Consider the following 23,211-nt stretch of genomic DNA (forward strand, 5'->3'; position numbering starts at 1 on the left):
CACGATTCTCGTTTCAAAAACGATATTTTCCCCGATTCAAAAGGATTCTCTATTCATTCAATACATAGGATTTCAGCAGGATCTACCCCAGTCTGCTGACATGCAAGCAGAGTAGTAGATTTTTGTAAAAAGCTTTTATAATTGTAAAGGACAATGTTTTATCAACTGATTGCAATAATGTAAATTTGTTTTAACTATTAAATGAACCAAAAATATGACTTATTTTATCTTTGTGAAAATATTGGACACAGTGTGTTGTCAAGCTTATGAGATGTGATGCAAGTGTAAGCCACTGTGACACTATTGTTCTTTTTTTTATATATATAAATGTCTAATGATAATGTCAATGAGGGATTTTTAATCACTGCTATGTTGAAATTGTAACTAATATTGATACTGTTGTTGATAATATTCATTTTTGTGTCACTACGTTTAGATTGTTCTGTGTCGTGTTTGTGTCTCCTCTCAATTGCTCTGTTTATTGCAGTGTTGGGTTTGGTTTTGGAAATGGATTGCATTGTTATGATATTGCTGTGTATTGTTTTGTTGGATTGATTAATAAAAAAAGAAATAGGAAAAAATTAAAAATCGATTTTTGAAAAATGAGAATCGATACTGAATCGTACAACGTGAGAATCGCGATTTGAATTCGAATCGATTTTTTCCCACACCCCTAATATACATATATGTGTATTTATGTATATATACATATAAATATGTGTATATGAATATATCCATCCATCAATTTTCTACAGCTTGTCCCTCGTGTGTGTGTGTATATATATATATATATATATATATATATATATGTATATATATATATATTAGAGATGCGCGGATAGGCAATTATTTCATCCGCAACCGCATCAGAAAGTCGTCAACCATCCGCCATCCACCCGATCTAACATTTGATCAGAACCGCACCCGCCCGCACCCGCCCGTTGTTATATATCTAATATAGACGATGCAAGGCATTAGTGAGGTTATAAAGCTTTTGCCTGTTAAAGAAAGGAGACTGATCCAATGCAGCACAGACATTCGCGTGCCACGCTGTCACGACCCAGACGCACACCAGTGCGCAATCATATGGGAGCCGCGCTGAGCGCACCTCCAAGTGCGTCTCGCTGCCGGCGACGGCCGGGTATGGGCCCGACGCTCCAGCGCCATCCATTTTCAGGGCTAGTTGTTTCGGCAGGTGGGTTGTTACACACTCCTTAGCGGGTTCCGACTTCCATGGCCACCATCCTGCTGTCTATATCAACCAGGGTGAGCCCCACCCCTTTCGTGAGCGCACTGTGCGCGGAGTGACCCCTGTTACGCGCCCCCGGCAACAGGGGTGGCGGGCAGGTAAGCTGCTTACCTGCTGCGCGTGACGCCGGCCGCGGCGAAGGCGGACGAGGCGGGGTGTCGGTGCGGTGGGCGCGGTGGTGACCCTGGACGTGCGTCGGGCCCTTCTCGCGGATCGCCTCAGCTACGGCTCCCGGTGGGGCCCTCTCGGGGGAAGGGGCCTCGGTCCCGGACCCCGGCGAGGCGTCCCTTCTCCGCTCCGTAAAAGTGTCCATCTCTCTTTTTTTCTTTCTTCTTTTTTGTATGTGGGTAACAACATTTAACTATGTATATATATTTCCGAATTGGTTTAACTGCCACCCGCCTGAATCTATTTAAAATCTAATTTTTTTTAATTTCAACCGCCCGACCCGACCCGACCCGCGGATAAAATCTAATTTTTTTTTTTATTTCATCCGCCCGATCCGCGGATAATCCGCGGACTCCGCAGTTGTGCCCGCAAACCGCGCATCTCTAATATATATATATATATTAAGAATGTATAAAGTTAATAATTACAATGGATTATATTTAAGTTAAAGTTAAAGTACCAATGATTGTCACACACAAACTAGGTGTGGTGAAATTTGTCCTCTGCATTTGTTCACCCCCCCCCCCCCCCTGGGAGGTGAGGAGAGCAGTGAGCAGCAGCGGTGCCGCGCCCAGGAATAATTTTTGGTGATTTAACCCTCAATTCCCACCCTTGATGCTGAGTGCCAAGCAGGGAGGTAATGGCTCCCATTTTTATAGTCTTTGGTATGACTCGGCCAGGGTTTGAACTCCCAACCTCCCAGCCTCAGGGCGGACACTCTAACCACTAGGCCACTGAGTAGGTGTTATATAGCGCTTTTCTAGACACTCAAACTACACAACACGACACAAAAACAAACTTTAGTGCCAAGACAAAGAAAGATGGCCGCCGCACCTGCATTTTTCCGGGTGCTCCTCTCTCTTGTTGTTGAACTCCAAGGAGATCTTAGCATCCAAACCGATACCAAAGTAGTTGTTCATCACGCATTTCTCCATGTAGCCCTCTCTGGTGGATGAAGGAAAGACATCAAAATATATATATATATATACAGATCAGTATATAGATATACATATTGTGCAATAACAGTGCGGATGGTTTTCAGTTCTTACAGAGAGTCCAGGTCTGGGTCGATGAAGGGGGTGGCACCAAAGGGGTCAATGTTGGCCAGCAGCATCTTGCTAATGATGGAACTTCCTGCTATGGAGGCTGCCAGACCCGCCCGCAGTCCTGCACATGTGACATGTGTCATGTGACAGCCAATGTGAGTTCAAGGCCTACTTTGTTAGCGTGCACTGCCATGTGTGTATCTGTGTGTATGTCAGTGTTGATGTGTCGCGAGTTAGCATCTAGTGTACTTAAGCGTGTGTTACAGGGTTTGACACCTTTTCCATGGCCAAATTCAAGCCCCTTTTAAGGACTTTCAAGATCAAGTTTCCAGTTATTCAAGTACCCTTCAAAAGGCGAAAACCAGTGTGAATCAATCCATAGCCTTGTTGTTTGAGCTCACCAAATGCTGTCTGTAGGAAAAATAGGGAAAATCTGCTAAAAGCTAAGCCTAACATTGAAGCAGCAGTTATGAACTGAATGGGGCATAGAAAATGAAGCAGTGTGACTATTCAATGTCATTGGTGTTTCTCTCCATTTGTGTTGTTTTTCAAGTTTCTTGTTTTTTTTCTTAATTACAGCACTCGATGACATGGAACAGCACGGACTGATTCACACCGTATTTGTGCTCGTAAACTGCATAACGTGATATAAATACACGCACCCTCAATTTCACTCATTTATTAACAAAACTGTCCCACAATAATATAAGGATAATAAATTAAAGTAAAATATTTAGTTTGTTCCACAACACCTCAGTCACCTTTCATTAAGCATATTAGCACATTAAAACTGTGTCGTTTTGGTTAATTGCATTAAAATGGTTACAATTAGAGATGTCCGATAATGGCTTTTTTGCCGATATTCCGATATTGTCCAACTCTTAATGACCGATTCCGATATCAACCGATACCGATATATACAGTCGTGGAATGAACACATTATTATGCCTAATTTTGTTGTGATGCCCCGCTGGATGCATTAAACAATGTAACAAGGTTTTCCAAAATAAATCAACTCAAGTTATGGAAAAAAAATGCCAACATGGCACTGCCATATTTATTATTGAAGTCACAAAGTGCATTATTTTTTTTAACATGCCTCAAAACAGCAGCTTGGAATTTGGGACATGCTCTCCCTGAGAGAGCATGAGGAGGTTGAGCTGGGCGGGGCGGGGTTTTCGGGGAGGGGGGGGTAGCGGGGGGTGTAAATTGTAGCGTCCCGGGAGAGTTAGTGCTGCAAGGGGTTCTGGGTATTTGTTCTGTTGTGTTTATGTTGTGTTACGGTGCGGATGTTCTCCCGAAATGTGTTTGTCATTCTTGTTTGGTGTGGGTTCACAGTGTGGCGCATATTTGTAACAGTGTTAAAGTTGTTTATACGGCCACCCTCAGTCTGACCTGTATGGCTGTTGACCAAGTATGGATTGCATTCACTTGTGTGTGTGAAAAGCCGTAGATATTATGTGATTGGGCCGGCACACAAAGGCAGTGCCTTTAAGATTTATTGGCGCTCCCTACGTCCGTGTACACAGCGGCCTTTTAAAAAGTCATACATTTTACTTTTTGAAACAGATAGCGATAATTTTGAAGCCGATGCCGATAATTTCCGATATTACATTTTAAAGCATTTATCGGCCGATATTATCGGACATCTCTTGAAAACACAACATTAAAATCCAAGCATTTTCAAGGTTTTTAAGCACCCGTACGAACCCTGGTGTCAGCACGTGTGTCTATTATCATTTGTACACGCCTAGTACTAGCATGGTGTGTGTGAGGTCGTGTACTAATGGGTGTTGATATATCTGTGTGTGCCCTTTAGCATGAATGCTAATATAAATGCAAAGTCAGCATGTGTGTGTTAGAATAATTGTTTGTAAGTTATCACAAAAAACTTTGTGTTGAAATGAGTTCCAGGCAAGAAGACAAAAGCTGTCTTTGAAACCTACCAAGAGTAAGGCTCGTAAAACTCCACTGTGTAGGGGGGAAAGCAAGATGAAGGTGTTCCTGTGTTCTTTCATGTATGGTAATCAACAGAAAGATATTGTTCTAACCCAAGGACTTCAAAGCGGAGAGAACCAAGGATCTGCCCAATTTCCAGACGACCTCTTTCTGAAGTATTTTACGAACTCTTTTTTAACTATTTTATGCACCTCTTTTTGAAGTATTTTACAAACTTTCTTTGAACTATTTTATGGAACTCTTTTTGAACTATTCTGTAACCAAAGGCAACGCTGTTTACGACCCACTTCCCTCTGGAAGTGGAAGCGGTGGTCAGGTGGTCGGAGAAAGTCAAATAAAGAAGGAGGCGTGCAATCTTTTGGCAGAGCGTGCTGGAGACTGTACAAGAGTACAGTGTGTCCAGGCGTTTCTCCTCAATTGAGTCCAAATTGAATTCTGTCTCTGTTTAATTCTTTGCCTCTTGTCTTGTTTAATAGATGTCATCAGTGTTTGAACCTGACAGTGTGTTTTAAACAGTATCTGTTGAAGACATTTTCTGCATCAAAAGTGTGGGTAAGTGTCTCCAAACTTTGGACTGCTACTGTGTGTGCATGTGTGTGTGTGTACTCCTGTATGATTGTCTGCTTGTGTATTGTGGTGTGTGCGCACGTACCAGGACATATGATGCGCGTGTTGAGCACAGGCAGGTTCTCCTTGCTGGTGGTGAAGGGCGTGATGCTGAAGGAACTGTACGACTGCGTGCTGCGACTCACCCTCCTCTCGGTGGGGAAACACACGCTCTTCATGGCTGCACACACACACACACACACCTTTTTAGATATATTGTTATCATACATATTACTGTTGTTTAATATGTCATTTAAATAGCGCAATATCTTGTCTTATTTGTGTGCTAGAGATGGCGAAGAGGGCAAAAACCCATAAAATGTGTCCTGGCTGCCCAGTACAATATGGCAAAGTCAACAATAACTATGAACACGGTTGACCCTCCTCACACTGGAACCTTGCAGTAATGTGGGTGAGTACACACTTTATTCATTATATGTCTTATTACTATCAAAAATAGTGCTTAACTTATTTTATACTTGTATAACAATTAGGAAAAAGTTTAATTATGTTTTCATTATTTCCTGTAAAAACAATTGTGATGAAAAACTAGAGAATTCCCACGAAAACGTTGATGGGCCTGCTATTTGTGCCCTGAACCACTGGCCCAGGGTCGATAGAAGCCGGTACACTTCTAAAATGGCGCAAAGTATCCAAATCCAGGATTTTCAGGTTTAAACATACACATTGAGCTGAGAAGCTAGCATAAAATGTTAGCATGCTGACATTAGCATGGTGCATACTTGCCAACCTTGAGACCTCCGATTTCGGGAGGTGGGGGGGGCGTGGTTGGGGGCCTGGTTGAGAGGGGAGGAGTATATTTACAGCTAGAATTCACCAAGTCAAGTATTTCATATATATACTTGACTTTCAGTGAATTCTAGCTATATATATATATATATATATATATATATTTATTTTATTTTATATATATATATATATATATATATATATATGTATATATATATATATATATATATATATATATATATATATATGAGAAATACTTGAATTTCAGTGTTCATTTATTTACACATATACACACACATAACACTCATCTACTCATTGTTGAGTTAAGGGTTGAATTGTCCATCCTTGTTCTATTCTCTGTCACTATTTTTCTAGCCATGCTGAACACCCTCTCTGATGATGCATTCTGCTTGGTCTCCTTGTTGTGTGCGCAGTTGTGCACCGCACTCTCTAAAAGCCCTAGATGTTATTGTCACATATGCATGTACAGTAGATGGCAGTATTGTCCTGTTTAAGAGTGTCACAACATTGCTGTTTACGGCAGACGAACTGCTTTACGGTAGACGAAAACGTGACTGCTGTTGTTGTGTGTTGTTGCCGCGCTGGGAGGACGTTAATGAAACTGCCTAACAATAAACCCACATAAGAAACCAAGAACTCGCCTTCCATCATTCTACAGTTATAACGTGATTGGGCAGGCACGCTGTTTATATTGTGGGAAAGCGGACGTGAAAACAGGCTGTCAACACGTCACTCAGGTCCGCATGGAGCTGGGGGGGGGGGGGGGTGTGGCCTCCAGCTCCGCCTGAATTTCGGGAGAAAATTTGTCCTGGGAGGTTTTCGGGAGTCTCCCGGAAAATCCGTGAGGGTTGGCAAGTATGGCATGGTGACATCAAACAAGTTAGCATACTTCTAAGATGGTGCCATGTATTAAAATGCAGTATTTTTAGGTGTAAACGTACAACATTAACTAAAAAGCTAGCATAAAACATTAGAATGCTAGTATAAGTGTTGTTAGCTTACTTCCAAGATGACGCCAAAAATAAACCGTTTTTTTAGGTTGAACCTCAGTGTTGGGACTAACGCTAACGGCGTTACTTTCGGCGGAAACCAGTAATCTAACGCGTTATTTTTTATATTCAGTAACTCAGTTACCGTTACTACATGATGCGTTACTGCGTAATTTTACGTTATTTTTTATGTAGTATCGGCTAGAAACTGAAAGATCTGAGTGTGTTTTATTGGAGTGCTGCAGAAGAGGCGACGGAGAAGAGGCGCGCTCTGTGTGTGTGTGTGTGTGTGTGTGTGTGTGTGTGTGTGTGTGTGTGTGGGTGTGTGTGAGAGGGGGCGTGTCTGTGTTTACTAAAAAGACATCATGGTGGAGCCGAAGCCGAGTTTCTTAACATGGAGATATTCTCACTACTTTTCTTTTGTCGACCACAAAGGAAAGAACATTTTAGTTAAATGTAAGTTGTGTCTTGGATCAAAGATCCTATCCTAGCAATTCAAATCTGCTGAAACAGCTACAAAAGCAACATGCTTTGACGAAGCTAGTAAAGACAGACACACTTCACCTCCTAAGCAACAGCGGCTGGATTTTAACATACAACATTAGTTAAAAAGCTAGCATAAAACGTTAGCATGATGACATAGCACAAGTTAGCATACTTCTAAGATGGAACCAAGTATTAAAATGCAGTATTTGTAGGTGTAAACATACAACATTAGCTACAAATCTAGCATAAAACTTTAGCATGATAATGTTAGCATACTTCCAAGATGGCGCCAAGAATAAACAAAAATTATGTTTAGGTTAAAACATACAAAATCAGCTAAAAACGTTAGCACGCTAGCACATAATCAGATAAGAAGAAACACCAAAATGCAGTATTTGTAAGCGTCAACATACATAAAAATATATTTTTGAATGTGTAAGTATTTATTGAAATGAATGCAAAAAAAGGGATCAAAGCCCTAATTCTGTTTCATTCTTCCACTTTCTTATTTGCGTTGTGGTGGAGCGAAGAGGCGAGGTTAGGGAACCAAACAAAAACCAGTCTGCAACATGAGTGCGAGGAAGGAAGGAAGGAAGGAAGGAAAGAGGAAAGGAAAGAAGTGGTGATAAACAGGAAGAAGTTGTGCCCAGAGGACAATAAGCTGCTCGCACTGCTCAAGTGTGGATTTGTGCGAGGTAGAAATGATGGTGATAAGTTACGCTGTGTTACCACGGCAACAGAGCAAAGAGTCAAGCTGCTGCACAAGCACCTTATTAGCACAGGAAACTCCACCTGCGTCAGTTCTATCCACCAGGGGGCAACGTTCAATGCCCTGTTATTTCCTCCCGACCCCCGTGACCCACATTAATACCAGGAAATGTTTTTGTCCCAACGTACGCGGGGCAGCCTCCAGCTCCTTGGTGTCCTCGTCCTTCTCGCTGTCCCGGTTCTCCTCCTCGCTGTCCTTGCGGAACTCCAGCGGCGACGGCAGCTCGCCGTCGTCCATGTTGGTGTTCTGCTCGTCCACCACTGGGAAGACGAAAAGTGGACTTTTTAACAGCCACTGCGCCAGTGACATCCGACAAGTTAGTATACTTCTAAGATGGTGCCAAGTATTAAAATGCAGTATTTGTAGGTGTTAACATACCACATAGTATAATGAATGTGACGACTTCTCCCGCCAGTTATTCATGACAACTGCCACATTACATAATAGAAATAAGTAAACTTGAAATAATCTACAACATCAAAACCTACGGGACACACTTTCTTTCTTTCTCCCCCACAACATAGAAATGTCATTTGCATTATAGAAATAAACAAAGATTCTAAATAAGGTCCCACACAACTCGTAAAATGTATGCAATCTCCCTCCATCCAGTTATTAATGATAATCATCACCTTCCATTATTTAAAAAAACATTGAAAGATTCAAAATAATCCATAAAATAAAATGTCACTAGCATATGCAAATGACCGACATAGGTGTATCATATCATGAATGTGACGGCTCCTCCCGTCAGTTATTAATGATAACCGCCAAATTACATATTAGAAATAAATAGGACTCAAAATATTCCTCAATATCAAAACTACAGGACACACGTCCTCCCACACAATGTAAATGTGTCATATAACTAATGCATTCCAAATTTTAATGATAATCATCACATTACCATGATTAAAAAATACATTGAAAGATTCAAAATAATCCATAAAATTACATTTTACGAGCATATGCAAATGACCAACGTATATGCATTATATAATGAATGTGACGACTTTTCCCGCCAGTTATTAATGACAACTGCCAAATTACATAATATAAATAAATTGACTTGAAATAATCTACAACATCAAAACCTACGGGACACACTTTCTTTCTCCCACACAACATAGAAGTGTCATATAGTATATGCAATCCCTCCTCCTCCCAGTTATTCATTATAGCTTTGCATTATAGAAATAAACAGAAAGATTCTAAATAAGGTCCCACACAACTCGTAAAATTATTACAATCTCCCTCCATCAAGTTATTAATGATAATCATCACCTTCCATAATAAAAAAAAACATTGAAAAATTCAAAATAATCCAAAAAATAAAATTTCACTAGCACATGCAAATGAGCGACATAGCTGTATCATATCATGAATGTGATGGCTCCTCCCACCAGTTATTAATGATAACCTCCAAATTACATATTAGAAATAAATAGGACTCAAAATATTTCACAATATCAAAACTTCCTCCCACACAATGTAAATGTCATATAACTAATGCATTCTTTCCTTCCCCCAATTATTAATGATAATCATCACATTTCCATGATTAAAAAATACATTGAAAGATTCAAAATAATCCATAAAATTACATTTTACGAGCACATGCAAATGACCAACGTATATGCATTATATAATGAATGTGTTGACTTCTCCCACCAGTTATTAATGACAACTGCCAAATTACATAATATAAATAAATTGACTTGAAATAATCTACAACATCAAAACCTACGGGACAACCTTTCTCCCACACAACATAGAAGTGTCATATAGTTAATGCAATCCCTCCTCCTCCCAGTTATACATTATAGCTTTGCATTATAGAAATAAACAGAAAGATTCTAAATAAGGTCCCACACAACTCGTAAAATTAATGCAATTTCCTTCCATCCAGTTAGTAATGATAATCATCACCTTCCATTATTAAAAAAAAAACATTGAAAGATTCAAAATAATCTGTAAAATAAAATTTCACGAGCACATGTAAATGACTGACATAGCTGTATCATATCATGAATGTGATGGCTCCTCCCACCAGTTATTAATGATAACCTCCAAATTACATAATAGAAATAAATCCGACTCAAAATAATCCTCGATATCAAAACTACGGTACACACTTGCTCCCACACAATGTAAATGTGTCATATAACTAATGCATTCTTTCCTCCCCCAATTCTTAATGATAATCATCACATTTCCATGATTAAAAAATAAATTGAAAGATTCAAAATAATCCATAAAATTACATTTTACGAGTACATGCAAATGACCAACGTACATGCATTATATAATGAATGTGTTGACTTTTCCCGCCAGTTATTAATGACAACTGCCAAATTACATAATATAAATAAATTGACTTGAAATAATCTACAACATCAAAACCTACGGGACAACCTTTCTCCCACACAACATAGAAGTGTCATATAGTTAATGCAATCCCTCCTCCTCCCAGTTATACATTATAGCTTTGCATTATAGAAATAAACAGAAAGATTCTAAATAAGGTCCCACACAACTCATAACATTAATGCAATCTCCCTCCATCCAGTTATTAATGATAATCATCACCTTCCATAATAAAAAAAAAACATTGAAAGATTCAAAATAATCCATAAAATAAAATTTCACTAGCACATGCAAATGACCGACATAGATGTATCATATCATGAATGTGATGGCTCCTCCCACCAGTTATTAATGATAACCGCCAAATTACATATTAGAAATAAATAGGACTCAAAATATTCCACAATATCAAAACTACGGTACACACTTCCTCCCACACAATGTAAATGTGTCATATAACTAATGCATTCTTTCCTCCCCCAATTCTTAATGATAATCATCACATTTCCATGATTAAAAAATAAATTGAAAGATTCAAAATAATCCATAAAATTACATTTTACGAGCACATGCAAATGACCAACGTATATGCATTATATAATGAATGTGTTGACTTCTCCCGCCAGTTATTAATGACAACTGCCACATTACATAATATAAATAAATTGACTTGAAATAATCTACAACATCAAAACCTACGGGACAACCTTTCTCCCACACAACATAGAAGTGTCATATAGTTAATGCAATCCCTCCTCCTCCCAGTTATACATTATAGCTTTGCATTATAGAAATAAACAGAAATATTCTAAATAAGGTCCCACACAACTCGTAAAATTAATGCAATTTCCTTCCATCCAGTTAGCAATGATAATCATCACCTTCCATTATTAAAAAAAAAACATTGAAAGATTCAAAATAATCCGTAAAATAAAATTTCACGAGCACATGTAAATGACTGACATAGCTGTATCATATCATGAATGTGATGGCTCCTCCCGTCAGTTATTAATGATAACCGCCAAATTACATATTAGAAATAAATAGGACTCAAAGTATTCCACAATATTAAAACTAGGAGACACACTTGCTCCCACACAATGTAAATGGGTCATATAACTAATGCATTCTTTCCTCCCCCAATTATTAATGATAATCATCACATTACCATGATTAAAAAATACATTGAAAAATTCAAATTAATCCATAAAATAACATTTTACGAGCACATGCAAATGGCCAACATAGCTGTATCAAATAATGAATGTGATGACTTCTCCCGCTAGTTATTAATGACAGCTGCCACATTACATAATAGAAATAAGTGGACTTGAAATAATCTACAACATCAAAACCGGCGGGACACATTTGCTCCCACACAACATAGAAGTGTCATATAGTATATGCAATCCCTCCTCATCCCAGTTATTCATTATAGCTTTGCATTATAGAAATAAACAGAAAGATTCTAAATAAGGTCCCACACAACTCGTAAAATTATTGCAATCTCCCTCCATCCAGTTATTAATGATAATCATCACCTGCCATAATTAAAAAAAAGATTGAAAGATTCAAAATAATCCATCTATCCATCCATTTTCTACTGCTTGTCCCTCTTGGGGTTGCTGGAGTCTATCTATATAATAAAATTTCACTAGCACATGCAAATGAGCGACACAGCTGTATCATATCATGAATGTGATGGCTCCTCCCACCAGTTATTAATGATAACCTCCAAATTACATAATAGAAATAAATCCGACTCAAAATAATCCCCGATATCAAAACTACGGTACACACTTGCTCCCACACAATGTAAATGTGTCATATAACTAATGCAATCTTTCCTACCCCAATTATTAATGATAATCATCACATTTCCGTGATAAAAAAATACATCGAAAGATTCAAAATAATCCATAAAATTACATTTTACGAGCATATGCAAATGACCAACGTATATGCATTATATAATGAATGTGACGACTTTTCCCGCCAGTTATTAATGACAACTGCCAAATTACATAATATAAATAAATTGACTTGAAATAATCTACAACATCAAAACCTACGAGACACACTTTCTTTCTCCCACACAACATAGAAGTGTCATATAGTATATGCATTCCTTCCTCCTCCCAGTTACTCATTATAGCTTTGCATTATAGAAATAAACAGAAAGATTCTAAATAAGGTCCCACACAACTCATAACATTAATGCAATCTCCCTCCATCAAGTTATTAATGATAATCATCACCTTCCATAATAAAAAAAAAACATTGAAAAATTCAAAATAATCCATAAAATAAAATTTCACTAGCACATGCAAATGACCGACATAGATGTATCATATCATGAATGTGATGGCTCCTCCCACCAGTTATTAATGATAACCTCCAAATTACATATTAGAAATAAATAGGACTCAAAAATATTCCACAATATCAAAACTACGGTACACACTTGCTCCCACACAATGTAAATGTGTAATATAACTAATGCATTCTTTCCTCCCCCAATTATTAATGATAATCATCACATTTCCATGATTAAAAAATAAATTGAAAGATTCAAAATAATCCATAAAATTACATTTTACGAGCACATGCAAATGACCAACATAGCTGTATCAAATAATGAATGTGTTGACTTCTCCCGCCAGTTATTAATGACAACTGCCAAATTACATAATATAAATGAGATTGACTTGAAATAATCTACAACATCAAAACCTACGGGACAACCTTTCTCCCACACAACATAAAAGTGTCATATAGTTAATGCAATCCTTCCTCCTCCCAGTTATACATTATAGCTTTGCATTATAGAAATAAACAGAAATATTCTAAATAAGGTCCCACACAACTCATAACATTAATGCAATTTCCTTCCATCCAGTTAGTAATGATAATCATCACCTTCCATTATTAAAAAAAAAACATTGAAAGATTCAAAATAATCCGTAAAATAAAATTTCACGAGCACATGTAAATGACTGACATAGATGTATCATATCATGAATGTGATGGCTCCTCCCACCAGTTATTAGTGATAACCGCCAAATTACATATTAGAAATAAATAGGACTCAAAATATTCCACAATATTAAAACTAGGAGACACACTTGCTCCCACACAATGTAAATGGGTCATATAACTAATGCATTCTTTCCTCCCCCAATTATTAATGATAATCATCACATTACCATGATTAAAAAATACATTGAAAAATTCAAATTAATCCATAAAATAACATTTTACGAGCACATGCAAATGACCAACATAGCTGTATCAAATAATGAATGTGATGACTTCTCCCGCATTACATAATAGAAATAAGTGGACTTGAAATAATCTACAACATCAAAACCAGCAGGACATATTTGCTCCCACACAACATAGAAGTGTCATATAGTATATGCAATCCCTCCTCCTCCCAGTTATTAATTATAGCTTTGCATTATAGAAATAAACAGAAATATTCTAAATAAGGTCCCACACAACTCGTAAAATTATTGCAATCTCCCTCCATTCAGTTATTAATGATAATCATCACCTGCCATAATTTAAAAAAAAGATAATAATAATCCATCTATCCATCCATTTTCTACCGCTTGTCCCTCTTGGGGTTGCGGGGGTTGCTGGAGTCTATCTATATAATAAAATTTCACTAGCACATACAAATGAGCGACATAGCTGTATCATATCATGAATGTGATGGCTCCTCCCACCAGTTATTAATGATAACCTCCAAATTACATAATAGAAATAAATCCGACTCAAAATAATCCCCGATATCAAAACTACGGGACACACTTGCTCCCACACAATGTAAAATGTGTTATATAACTAATGCAATCTTTCCTACCCCAATTATTAATGATAATCATCACATTTCCGTGATAAAAAAATACATCGAAAGATTCAAAATAATCCATAAAATTACATTTTACGAGCACATGCAAATGACCAACGTATATGCATTATATAATGAATGTGTTGACTTCTCCTGCCAGTTATTAATGACAACTGCCACATTACATAATATAAATAAATTGACTTGAAATAATCTACAACATCAAAACCTACGGGACAACCTTTCTCCCACACAACATAGAAGTGTCATATAGTTAATGCAATCCCTCCTCCTCCAAGTTATACATTATAGCTTTGCATTATAGAAATAAACAGAAATATTCAAAATAAGGTCCCACACAACTCATAAAATTAATGCAATTTCCTTCCATCCAGTTAGTAATGATAATCATCACCTTCCATTATTAAAAAAAAACATTGAAAGATTCAAAATAATCCGTAAAATAAAATTTCACGAGCACATGTGAATGACTGACATAGCTGTATCATATCATGAATGTGATGGCTCCTCCCGTCAGTTATTAATGATAACCGCCAAATTACATATTAGAAATAAATAGGACTCAAAATATTCCACAATATTAAAACTAGGGGACACACTTGCTCCCACACAATGTAAATGGGTCATATAACTAATGCATTCTTTCCTCCCCCAATTATTAATGATAATCATCACATTACCATGATTAAAAAATACATTGAAAAATTCAAATGAATCCATAAAATAACATTTTACGAGCACATGCAAATGGCCAACATAGCTGTATCAAATAATGAATGTGATGACTTCTCCCGCCAGTTATTAATGACAACTGCCACATTACATAATAGAAATAAGCAGACTAAAATAATCTACAACATCAAAACCGGCAGGACACATTTGCTCCCACACAACATAGAAGTGTCATATAGTTAATGCAATCCCTCCTCCTCCCAGTTATTCATTATAGCTTTGCATTATAGAAATAAACAGAAAGATTCTAAATAAGGTCCCACACAACTCGTAAAATTATTGCAATCTCCCTCCATCAAGTTATTAATGATAATCATCACCTTCCATAATAAAAAAAAAAACATTGAAAAATTCAAAATAATCCATAAAATAAAATTTCACTAGCAAATGCAAATAAAATGAGCGACATAGCTGTATCATATCATGAATGTGATGGCTTCTCCCACCAGTTATTAATGATAACCTCCAAATAAATAAGACTCCAAATATTGCAGAATATCAAAACTACGGGACACACTTGCTCCCACACAATGTAAATGTGTCATATAACTAATGAAATATTTCCTATCCCAATTACCGTATTTTTCGGAGTATAAGTCGCACCTGCCGAAAATGCATAATAAAGAAGGAAAACAACATATATAAGTCGCACTGGAGCCCGGCCAAACTATGAAAAAAAACTGCGACTTATAGTCCGAAAAATACGGTATTAATGACAATCATCACATCTCCATGATAAAAAAATACATTGAAAGATTCAAAATAATCTATAAAATAACATTTTACTGGCACATGCTGTATAATGAATGTAATGACTTCTCCCGCCAGTTATTAATGACAACTGCCACATTACATAATAGAAATAAGTGGACTTGAAACAGAAAGATTAAGTTTCACAGAATGTAGATGTTTCGTAAAATGACTTCATTTAGGGTGAATGAATGAATCTCCCAAAGGTGCAGTACTAGAGTGTGGTGTGATGAAGTGATGTTCACCTCTCTCGGCCTGCTCTATGATCTGCCGCACCGCTTTCTTCAGACTGTTGGCCCTCAGCATCAAGTGCTCCCGACTCCTGAAGACGGCAAAGGCGCCGCCGTCTTCACCGCCGCTACCGTTCCCTTTCTCCGTCTCCTCCGCCTCCAGCTTCTCCTTCAGTTCCGTCAGGCTCTCCTCGCTGGCGGCCTCCTCGCCCTCGCCGTCTGCCGCCTCCTCCTCTTCCTCCTGCTCCGCCTCCACGATGGGCGGAGTGGAGTGGGGCAGGGGAAGCAGGACCCGGCACTCCGTGTTGAGGGTGTGCAGGAGGGAGTCCAGTTTCTCGTTGAGGACGGCACACTGCAGGGGACGACAGGGTGTCAACACGCGGGCCCCCAGGCCACAACATTAGGTACACGCACCTTGAGAGACATGCTGTCACACTCCTCCTCCGTGTTCTCCGTGCTTTTCTCGTAGGCTTTCCCCACTTTGGCCACAAAATCCTTCACCGTTTCACACAGGATCCTCACACGGGGACAAAACAGGAACAAATGCATGAAAACACTGCAAATAAAGATTATTAAAAGTAGAGATGTCCGATAATGGCTTTTTTGCCGATATCCGATATTGTCCAACTCTTAATTACCGATTCCGATATCAACCGATATCGATATATACAGTCCTGGAATTAACACGTTATTATGCCTAATTTTGTTGTGATGCCCCGCTGGATGCATTAAACAATGTAACAAGGTTTTCCAAAATAAATCAACTCAAGTTATGGAAAAAAATGCCAACATGGCACTGTCATATTTAGGGCCCGCATGGCCCATTGCATAAGGACTCCCAGAGGGAGTCCTTATGCAATGGGACATAAGGACCTATTGAATTTGTAAGGTTTTATTCTTTATTCTTTTTCTTCCGCCGCCTCTTTGAGCACTAATTTGACCCACTTAACATGCTTCAAAACTCACCATATTTGACCCACACATCAGGACCTGCGAAAATTGTCTTTTAATAAAAAAAAAAAAAACGCAAAAATCTAAATTGCGCTCTAGCGCCCCCTAGGAAAAAAAAAACTAGACTGCCTGTAACTCCCACCAGGAAGGTCGGAAAGACATGAAACAAAATCCTCTATGTAGGTCTGACTCAGACCTAACTTTCATAATGGTACATTCTCGGGCTAAAATCAACAGGAAGTTGGCAATTCCCCCTTCAAGACAAAAAAGTACTAAAAACAGTCACTTTTGCCTCTTTGAGCTGTAATTTGACCCCCTTAACATGCTTCAAAACTCACCAAACTGAACGCACACATCAGGACTGGCAAAAATTGTGATCTAATAAAAAAACCTAACCCCAAATTTTAAAATTGCGCTCTACAGCAATTTTTGAATAAAACGCACATAAAACTGCTCCTCGGATGAAAAAAATTACAAAACTGCCTGTAACTCTCCCTGGGAAGGTCGGAGAGACATGAAACAAAAACCTCTATGTAGGTCTCACTTAGACCTACATTTCATAAATTGACAACCCCCCAGCAAAAATCGAACAGGAAGTTTGCTATTCCCCCTTCAAATCAAATTTTTTGTAAAAACCGGTCACATTCCTTCAAACATTATCTCCTCTGAGCGCGTTTGTCGTTTCGGCTTCAAACTAACACAGGAGAGAGATTAGACCCTTGTGATTAAAAGTTATCGAAAGAGTTTTAATACCGGCTCCGGTTTTGATTTTATGACCCTTCAAAGAGCCGCTGCGCTGATGCTGCTGTTTTGTCAAGAAGGCTGCTTAAAAGCAGGAAGCACCAGCGTGCCCACACAATGCAGACAAGCTAGGTACACTACACAAAAGTATTGGGACAATTCGGACTAAAAGTAGACAAAAGTATTGGGACACTTATGATGAAAACTGAACAAAAGTATTGGGACACTTAGGACTAGCACCTGCCAAATACGCGGGCCCGACCAATGCTGCTTGCAGCTTTAATTATTATTGAAGTCACAAAGTGCATTATTTTTTTAACATGCCTCAAAACAGCAGCTTGGAATTTGGGACATGCATGAGGAGATTGAGGTGGGCGGGGTTTGTAGCGGGGGGGTGTATATTGTAGCGTCCCGGAAGAGTTAGTGCTGCAAGGGGTTCTGGGTATTTGTTCTGTTGTGTTTATGTTGTGTTACGGTGCGGATGTTCTCCCGGAATGTGTTTGTCATTCTTGTTTGGTGTGGGTTCACAGTGTGGCGCATATTTGTAACAGTGTTAAAGTTGTTTGTACGGCCACCCTCAGTGTGACCTGTATGGCTGTTGATCAAGTATGCGTTGCATTCACTTATGTGTGTGTAAAAAGTCGTAGATATTATGTGACTGGGCCGGCACGCAAAGGCAGTGCCTTTAAGGTTTATTGACGCTCTGTACTTCTCCCTACGTCCGTGTACACAGCGGCGTTTTAAAAAGTCATAAATTTTACTTTTTGAAACCGATACCGATCATTTCCGACATTACATTTTAAAGCATTTATCGGCCAATAATATCGGCAGTCCGATATTATCGGACATCCCTAATTAAAAGTATAAAAATGTCAAAGTCAAGAGGGATTTATTTATATGGCACATTTCTAAAACAGACGCCTGCCCCAAAGTGCTGTACAGATGTAAACAGAAAGGTAAAAAATAAAAAATCACAAGTATAATTTAATTTATAATGAATGTACAATATTTAATGTACATTAAAAAGGAGCAGTCAGTATCATAAGCCATGGATACTTACAGTGTGTAGTTTTGGCACGTTTATTATAGGAGTAGTTTATATGCAATACAGAGCAGTGACTTTGTGTCGCCCCCTTGTTTGTCATTCAAACACAAAGTACACTTTTTAGTGGCAGAGTGTTTTTAAAGTACACTTTTTAGTGGCAGAGTGTTTTTAAAGTACACTTTTTAGTGGCCGAGTGTTTTTAAAGTACACTTTTTAGTGGCCGAGTGTTTTTAAAGTACACTTTTTAGTGGCAGAGTGTTTTTAAAGTACACTTTTTAGTGGCCGAGTGTTTTTAAAGTACACTTTTTAGTGGCAGAGTGTTTTTAAAGTACACTTTTTAGTGGCAGAGTGTTTTTAAAGTACACTTTTTAGTGGCCGAGTGTTTTTAAAGTACACTTTTTAGTGGCCGAGTGTTTTTAAAGTACACTTATTAGTGGCAGAGTGTTTTTAAAGTACACTTTTTAGTGGCAGAGTGTTTTTAAAGTACACTTTTTAGTGGCAGAGTTTTTTAAAGTACACTTTTTAGTGGCAGTGTTTTTTAAAGTACACTTTTTAGTGGCAGTGTTTTTTAAAGTACACTTATTAGTGGCAGAGTGTTTTTAAAGTACACTTATTAGTGGCAGAGTATTTTTAAAGTACACTTTTTAGTGGCAGTTTTCTAAAGTACACTTATTAGTGGCAGTGTTTTTAAAGTACACTTTTTAGTGGCAGAATGTTTTTAAAGTACACTTTTTAGTGGCAGAGTGTTTTTAAAGTACACTTTTTAGTGGCAGAGTGTTTTTAAAGTACACTTTTTAGTGGCAGAGTGTTTTTAAAGTACACTTTTTAGTGGCCGAGTGTTTTTAAAGTACACTTTTTAGTGGCAGAGTGTTTTTAAAGTACACTTATTAGTGGCAGAGTGTTTTTAAAGTACACTTTTTAGTGGCAGAGTGTTTTTAAAGTACACTTTTTAGTGGCAGAGTTTTTTAAAGTACACTTTTTAGTGGCAGTGTTTTTTAAAGTACACTTTTTAGTGGCAGTGTTTTTTAAAGTACACTTATTAGTGGCAGAGTGTTTTTAAAGTACACTTATTAGTGGCAGAGTATTTTTAAAGTACACTTTTTAGTGGCAGTTTTCTAAAGTACACTTATTAGTGGCAGTGTTTTTAAAGTACACTTTTTAGTGGCAGAATGTTTTTAAAGTACACTTTTTAGTGGCAGAGTGTTTTTAAAGTACACTTTTTAGTGGCAGAGTGTTTTTAAAGTACACTTTTTAGTGGCAGAGTGTTTTTAAAGTACACTTTTTAGTGGCATAGTGTTTTTACAGTACACTTTTTAGTGGCAGAGTGTTTTTAAAGTACACTTTTTAGTGGCAGAGTGTTTTTAAAGTACTCTTATTAGTGGCAGAGTGTTTTTAAAGTATGCTTTTTAGTGGCCGAGTGTTTTTAAAGTACACTTTTTAGTGGCCGAGTGTTTTTAAAGTACAATTTTTAGTGGCAGAGTGATTTTTAAAGTACACTTTTAGTGGCAGTGTTTTTAAAGTACACTTTTTAGTGGCAGAGTGTTTTTAAAGTACACTTTTTAGTGGCCGAGTGTTTTTAAAGTACACTTTTTAGTGGCAGAGTGTTTTTAAAGTACACTTTTTAGTGGCCGAGTGTTTTTAAAGTACACTTTTTAGTGGCAGAGTGTTTTTAAAGTACACTTTTTAGTGGCAGAGTGTTTTTAAAGTACACTTTTTAGTGGCCGAGTGTTTTTAAAGTACACTTTCTAGTGGCAGAGTGTTTTTAAAGTACACTTTCTAGTGGCAGAGTGTTTTTAAAGTACACTTTTTAGTGGCAGAGTGTTTTTAAAGTACACTTTCTAGTGGCAGAGTGTACGGAGACGAGAGCACTTGTTAAGACGTGCGCTTAAAGGCCGACACTCACTTGGCGGAGGAGATGACCACAGAGTGCTGCTCGGAGTTGAGGATCTTTGTGAGATGAGCCGCCACGGAGTCTTCGTAAGCGGAAATAGGAAACTAAAAGCACGACACAGAAGTTTGTTAGAGGAGCGGCGCCGTCACGGCGTCCTGAGCGCCATCCTACCTGGCAGCCGTCGGCGCCCTCGGGCGTGGCGGGGCAGCTGTGCTTGGGCGGCACTTTGATCTCGTAGGTCATGATGCTCCAGCGGTCCAACATCTTGGTGCTGGCCCGCTCCAGCTTCTCCAGGATCTGCGGCAGCTGCGTGTCGTCGTCGCACGACGGGCCCCAGCCGAGCACGCGCGCCAGGTCGTTACCCGTGCCCAGCGGCAGCACCCCCAGCTGGCACTGCCAGGCATTGTAAACACTCAGATAGAGGATCTTTGACTGGACTTATTGTAACAAGTCATTCAAAACAACAGAGCATTCCTCTCATATAGAGGATCTTTGACTGTACTTATTGTAATAAGTCCTTAAAAACAACATAGCACTCCTCTCATATAGACGATCTTTGACTGGAGTTATTGTAATAAGTCCTTAAAAACAATAGAGCATTCCTTCCACATAGAGGATCTTTGACTGGAGTTATTGTAATAAGTCCTTAAAAACAACATAGCACTCCTCTCATATAGAGGATCTTTGACTGGAGTTATTGTAATAAATCATTAAAAACATCAGAGCACTCCTCTCATATAGGATCTTTGACTGGAGTAATTGTAATAAGTTGTAATAAGTCCATAAAAAACAACAACATAGCACTACTTTCATATAAAGGATCTTTGACTGGAGTTATTATAATAAATCATTAAAAACATCAGAGCACTCCTCTCATATAGAGGATCTTTGACTGGAGTAATTGTAATAAGTTGTAATAAGTCCATAAAAAACAACAACATAGCACTACTTTCATATAAAGGATCTTTGACTGGAGTTATTGTAATAAATCATTAAAAACATCAGAGCACTCCTCTCATATAGAGGATCTTTGACTGGACTTATTGTAACAAGTCATTAAAAACAACAGAGCAATTCTCTCATATAGAGGATCTTTGACTGGAGTTATTGTAATAAGTCCTTAAAAACAACAGAGCATTCCTTCCACATAGAGGATCTTTGACTGGAGTTATTGTAATAAGTCCTTAAAAACAACAGAGCATTCCTTCCACATAGAGGATCTTTGACTGGAGTTATTGTAATAAGTCCTTAAAAACATCAGAGCACTCCTCTCATATAGAGGATCTTTGACTGGAGTTATTGTAATAAATCATTAAAAACATCAGAGCACTCCTCTCATATAGAGGATCTTTGACTGGAGTTATTGTAATAAATCATTAAAAACATCAGAGCACTCCTCTCCTCTCATATAGAGGATCTTTGACTGGACTTATTGTAACAAGTCATTAAAAACAACAGAGCATTCCTCTCTAGAGGATCTTTGACTGGAGTTATTGTAATAAGTCCTTAAAAACATAGAGGATCTTTGACTGGAGTTATTGTAATAAATCATTAAAAACATCAGAGCACTCCTCTCATATAGAGGATCTTTGACTGGAGTAATTGTAATAAGTTGTAATAAGTCCCTAAAAAACAACAACATAGCACTACTTCCATATAGAGGATATTTGACTGGAATTATTGTAATAAATCATTAAAAGCATCAGAGCACTCCTCTCATATAGAGGATCTTTGAGCAGAGGTTCTGTAATAAGTACTTAAAAACAACAGAGCACTCCTCTCATAGAGGATCTTTGAGCAGAGTTATTGTAATAAGTCCTTAAAAACATCAGAGCACTCCTCTCATATAGAGGATCTTTGAGCAGAGGTATTGTAATAAGTACTTAAAAACAACAGAGCACTCCTCTCATAGAAGATCTTTGACAAGAGTTATTGTAATACGTCCTTAAAAACATCAGAGCACTGCTCTCATATAGAGGATCTTTGAGCAGAGGTATTGTAATAAGTACTTTAAAACAACATAGCACTCCTCTCATAGAGGATCTTTGACAAGAGTTATTGTAATAAGTCCTTAAAAACATCAGAGCACTGCTCTCATATAGAGGATCTTTGTCTAGAGTTATTGTAATAAGTCATTAAAAACAACAGAACACTCCTCTCATATAGAGGATCTTTGACGAAGAGTTATCGTAATAAGTCCTTAAAAACAACTAAGCACTACTCTCATATAGAGGATCTTTGACTCAAGTTATTGTAATAAGTCTTTAAAACAGCTGAGCACTCCTCTCATATAGAGGATCTCTGACTGGAGTTATTGCTGAAGAGCCTTATAAAAAGCAAGCGCTCCTGTCATATAGAGGATCTTTGACTGGCATTGTTGCAGTCAGCCTTAAAAACAACAGAGCAGTCCTCTCATATAGAGGATCTTTGACTCAAGTTATTGTAATAAGTCTTTAAAAACAGCTGAGCACTCCTTTCATATAGAGGATCTCTGACTGGAGTTATTGCCGAAGAGCCTTATAAAAGGCAAGCGCTCCTGTTATATAGAGGATCTTTGACTGGCATTGTTGCAGTCAGCCTTAAA

The 23,211-nt window shown here is 38.0% G+C and overlaps 1 protein-coding gene across 3 annotated transcripts in view; it reads right to left on the minus strand.

Annotated features, from left to right (window-relative positions):
• dgkh (diacylglycerol kinase, eta) overlaps positions 1-23,211 on the minus strand; it is a 163,385-nt gene that overhangs the window by 24,988 nt on the left and 115,186 nt on the right. For all 3 annotated transcript variants that reach the window (XM_061970806.2, XM_061970808.2, XM_061970807.2), the window contains 8 exons: positions 20,799-21,020; positions 20,640-20,731; positions 16,414-16,516; positions 16,015-16,351; positions 8,172-8,303; positions 5,075-5,209; positions 2,467-2,584; positions 2,252-2,362 (listed from right to left, as the gene is read on the minus strand). In XM_061970806.2, the coding sequence (XP_061826790.2) occupies positions 2,252-2,362; positions 2,467-2,584; positions 5,075-5,209; positions 8,172-8,303; positions 16,015-16,351; positions 16,414-16,516; positions 20,640-20,731; positions 20,799-21,020 (1,250 nt within the window). The remainder of the gene's footprint in view (positions 1-2,251; positions 2,363-2,466; positions 2,585-5,074; positions 5,210-8,171; positions 8,304-16,014; positions 16,352-16,413; positions 16,517-20,639; positions 20,732-20,798; positions 21,021-23,211) is intronic.

The sequence above is a fragment of the Nerophis lumbriciformis genome, linkage group LG13, assembly GCF_033978685.3.
Source record: "Nerophis lumbriciformis linkage group LG13, RoL_Nlum_v2.1, whole genome shotgun sequence".
NCBI lineage: Eukaryota > Metazoa > Chordata > Actinopteri > Syngnathiformes > Syngnathidae > Nerophis > Nerophis lumbriciformis.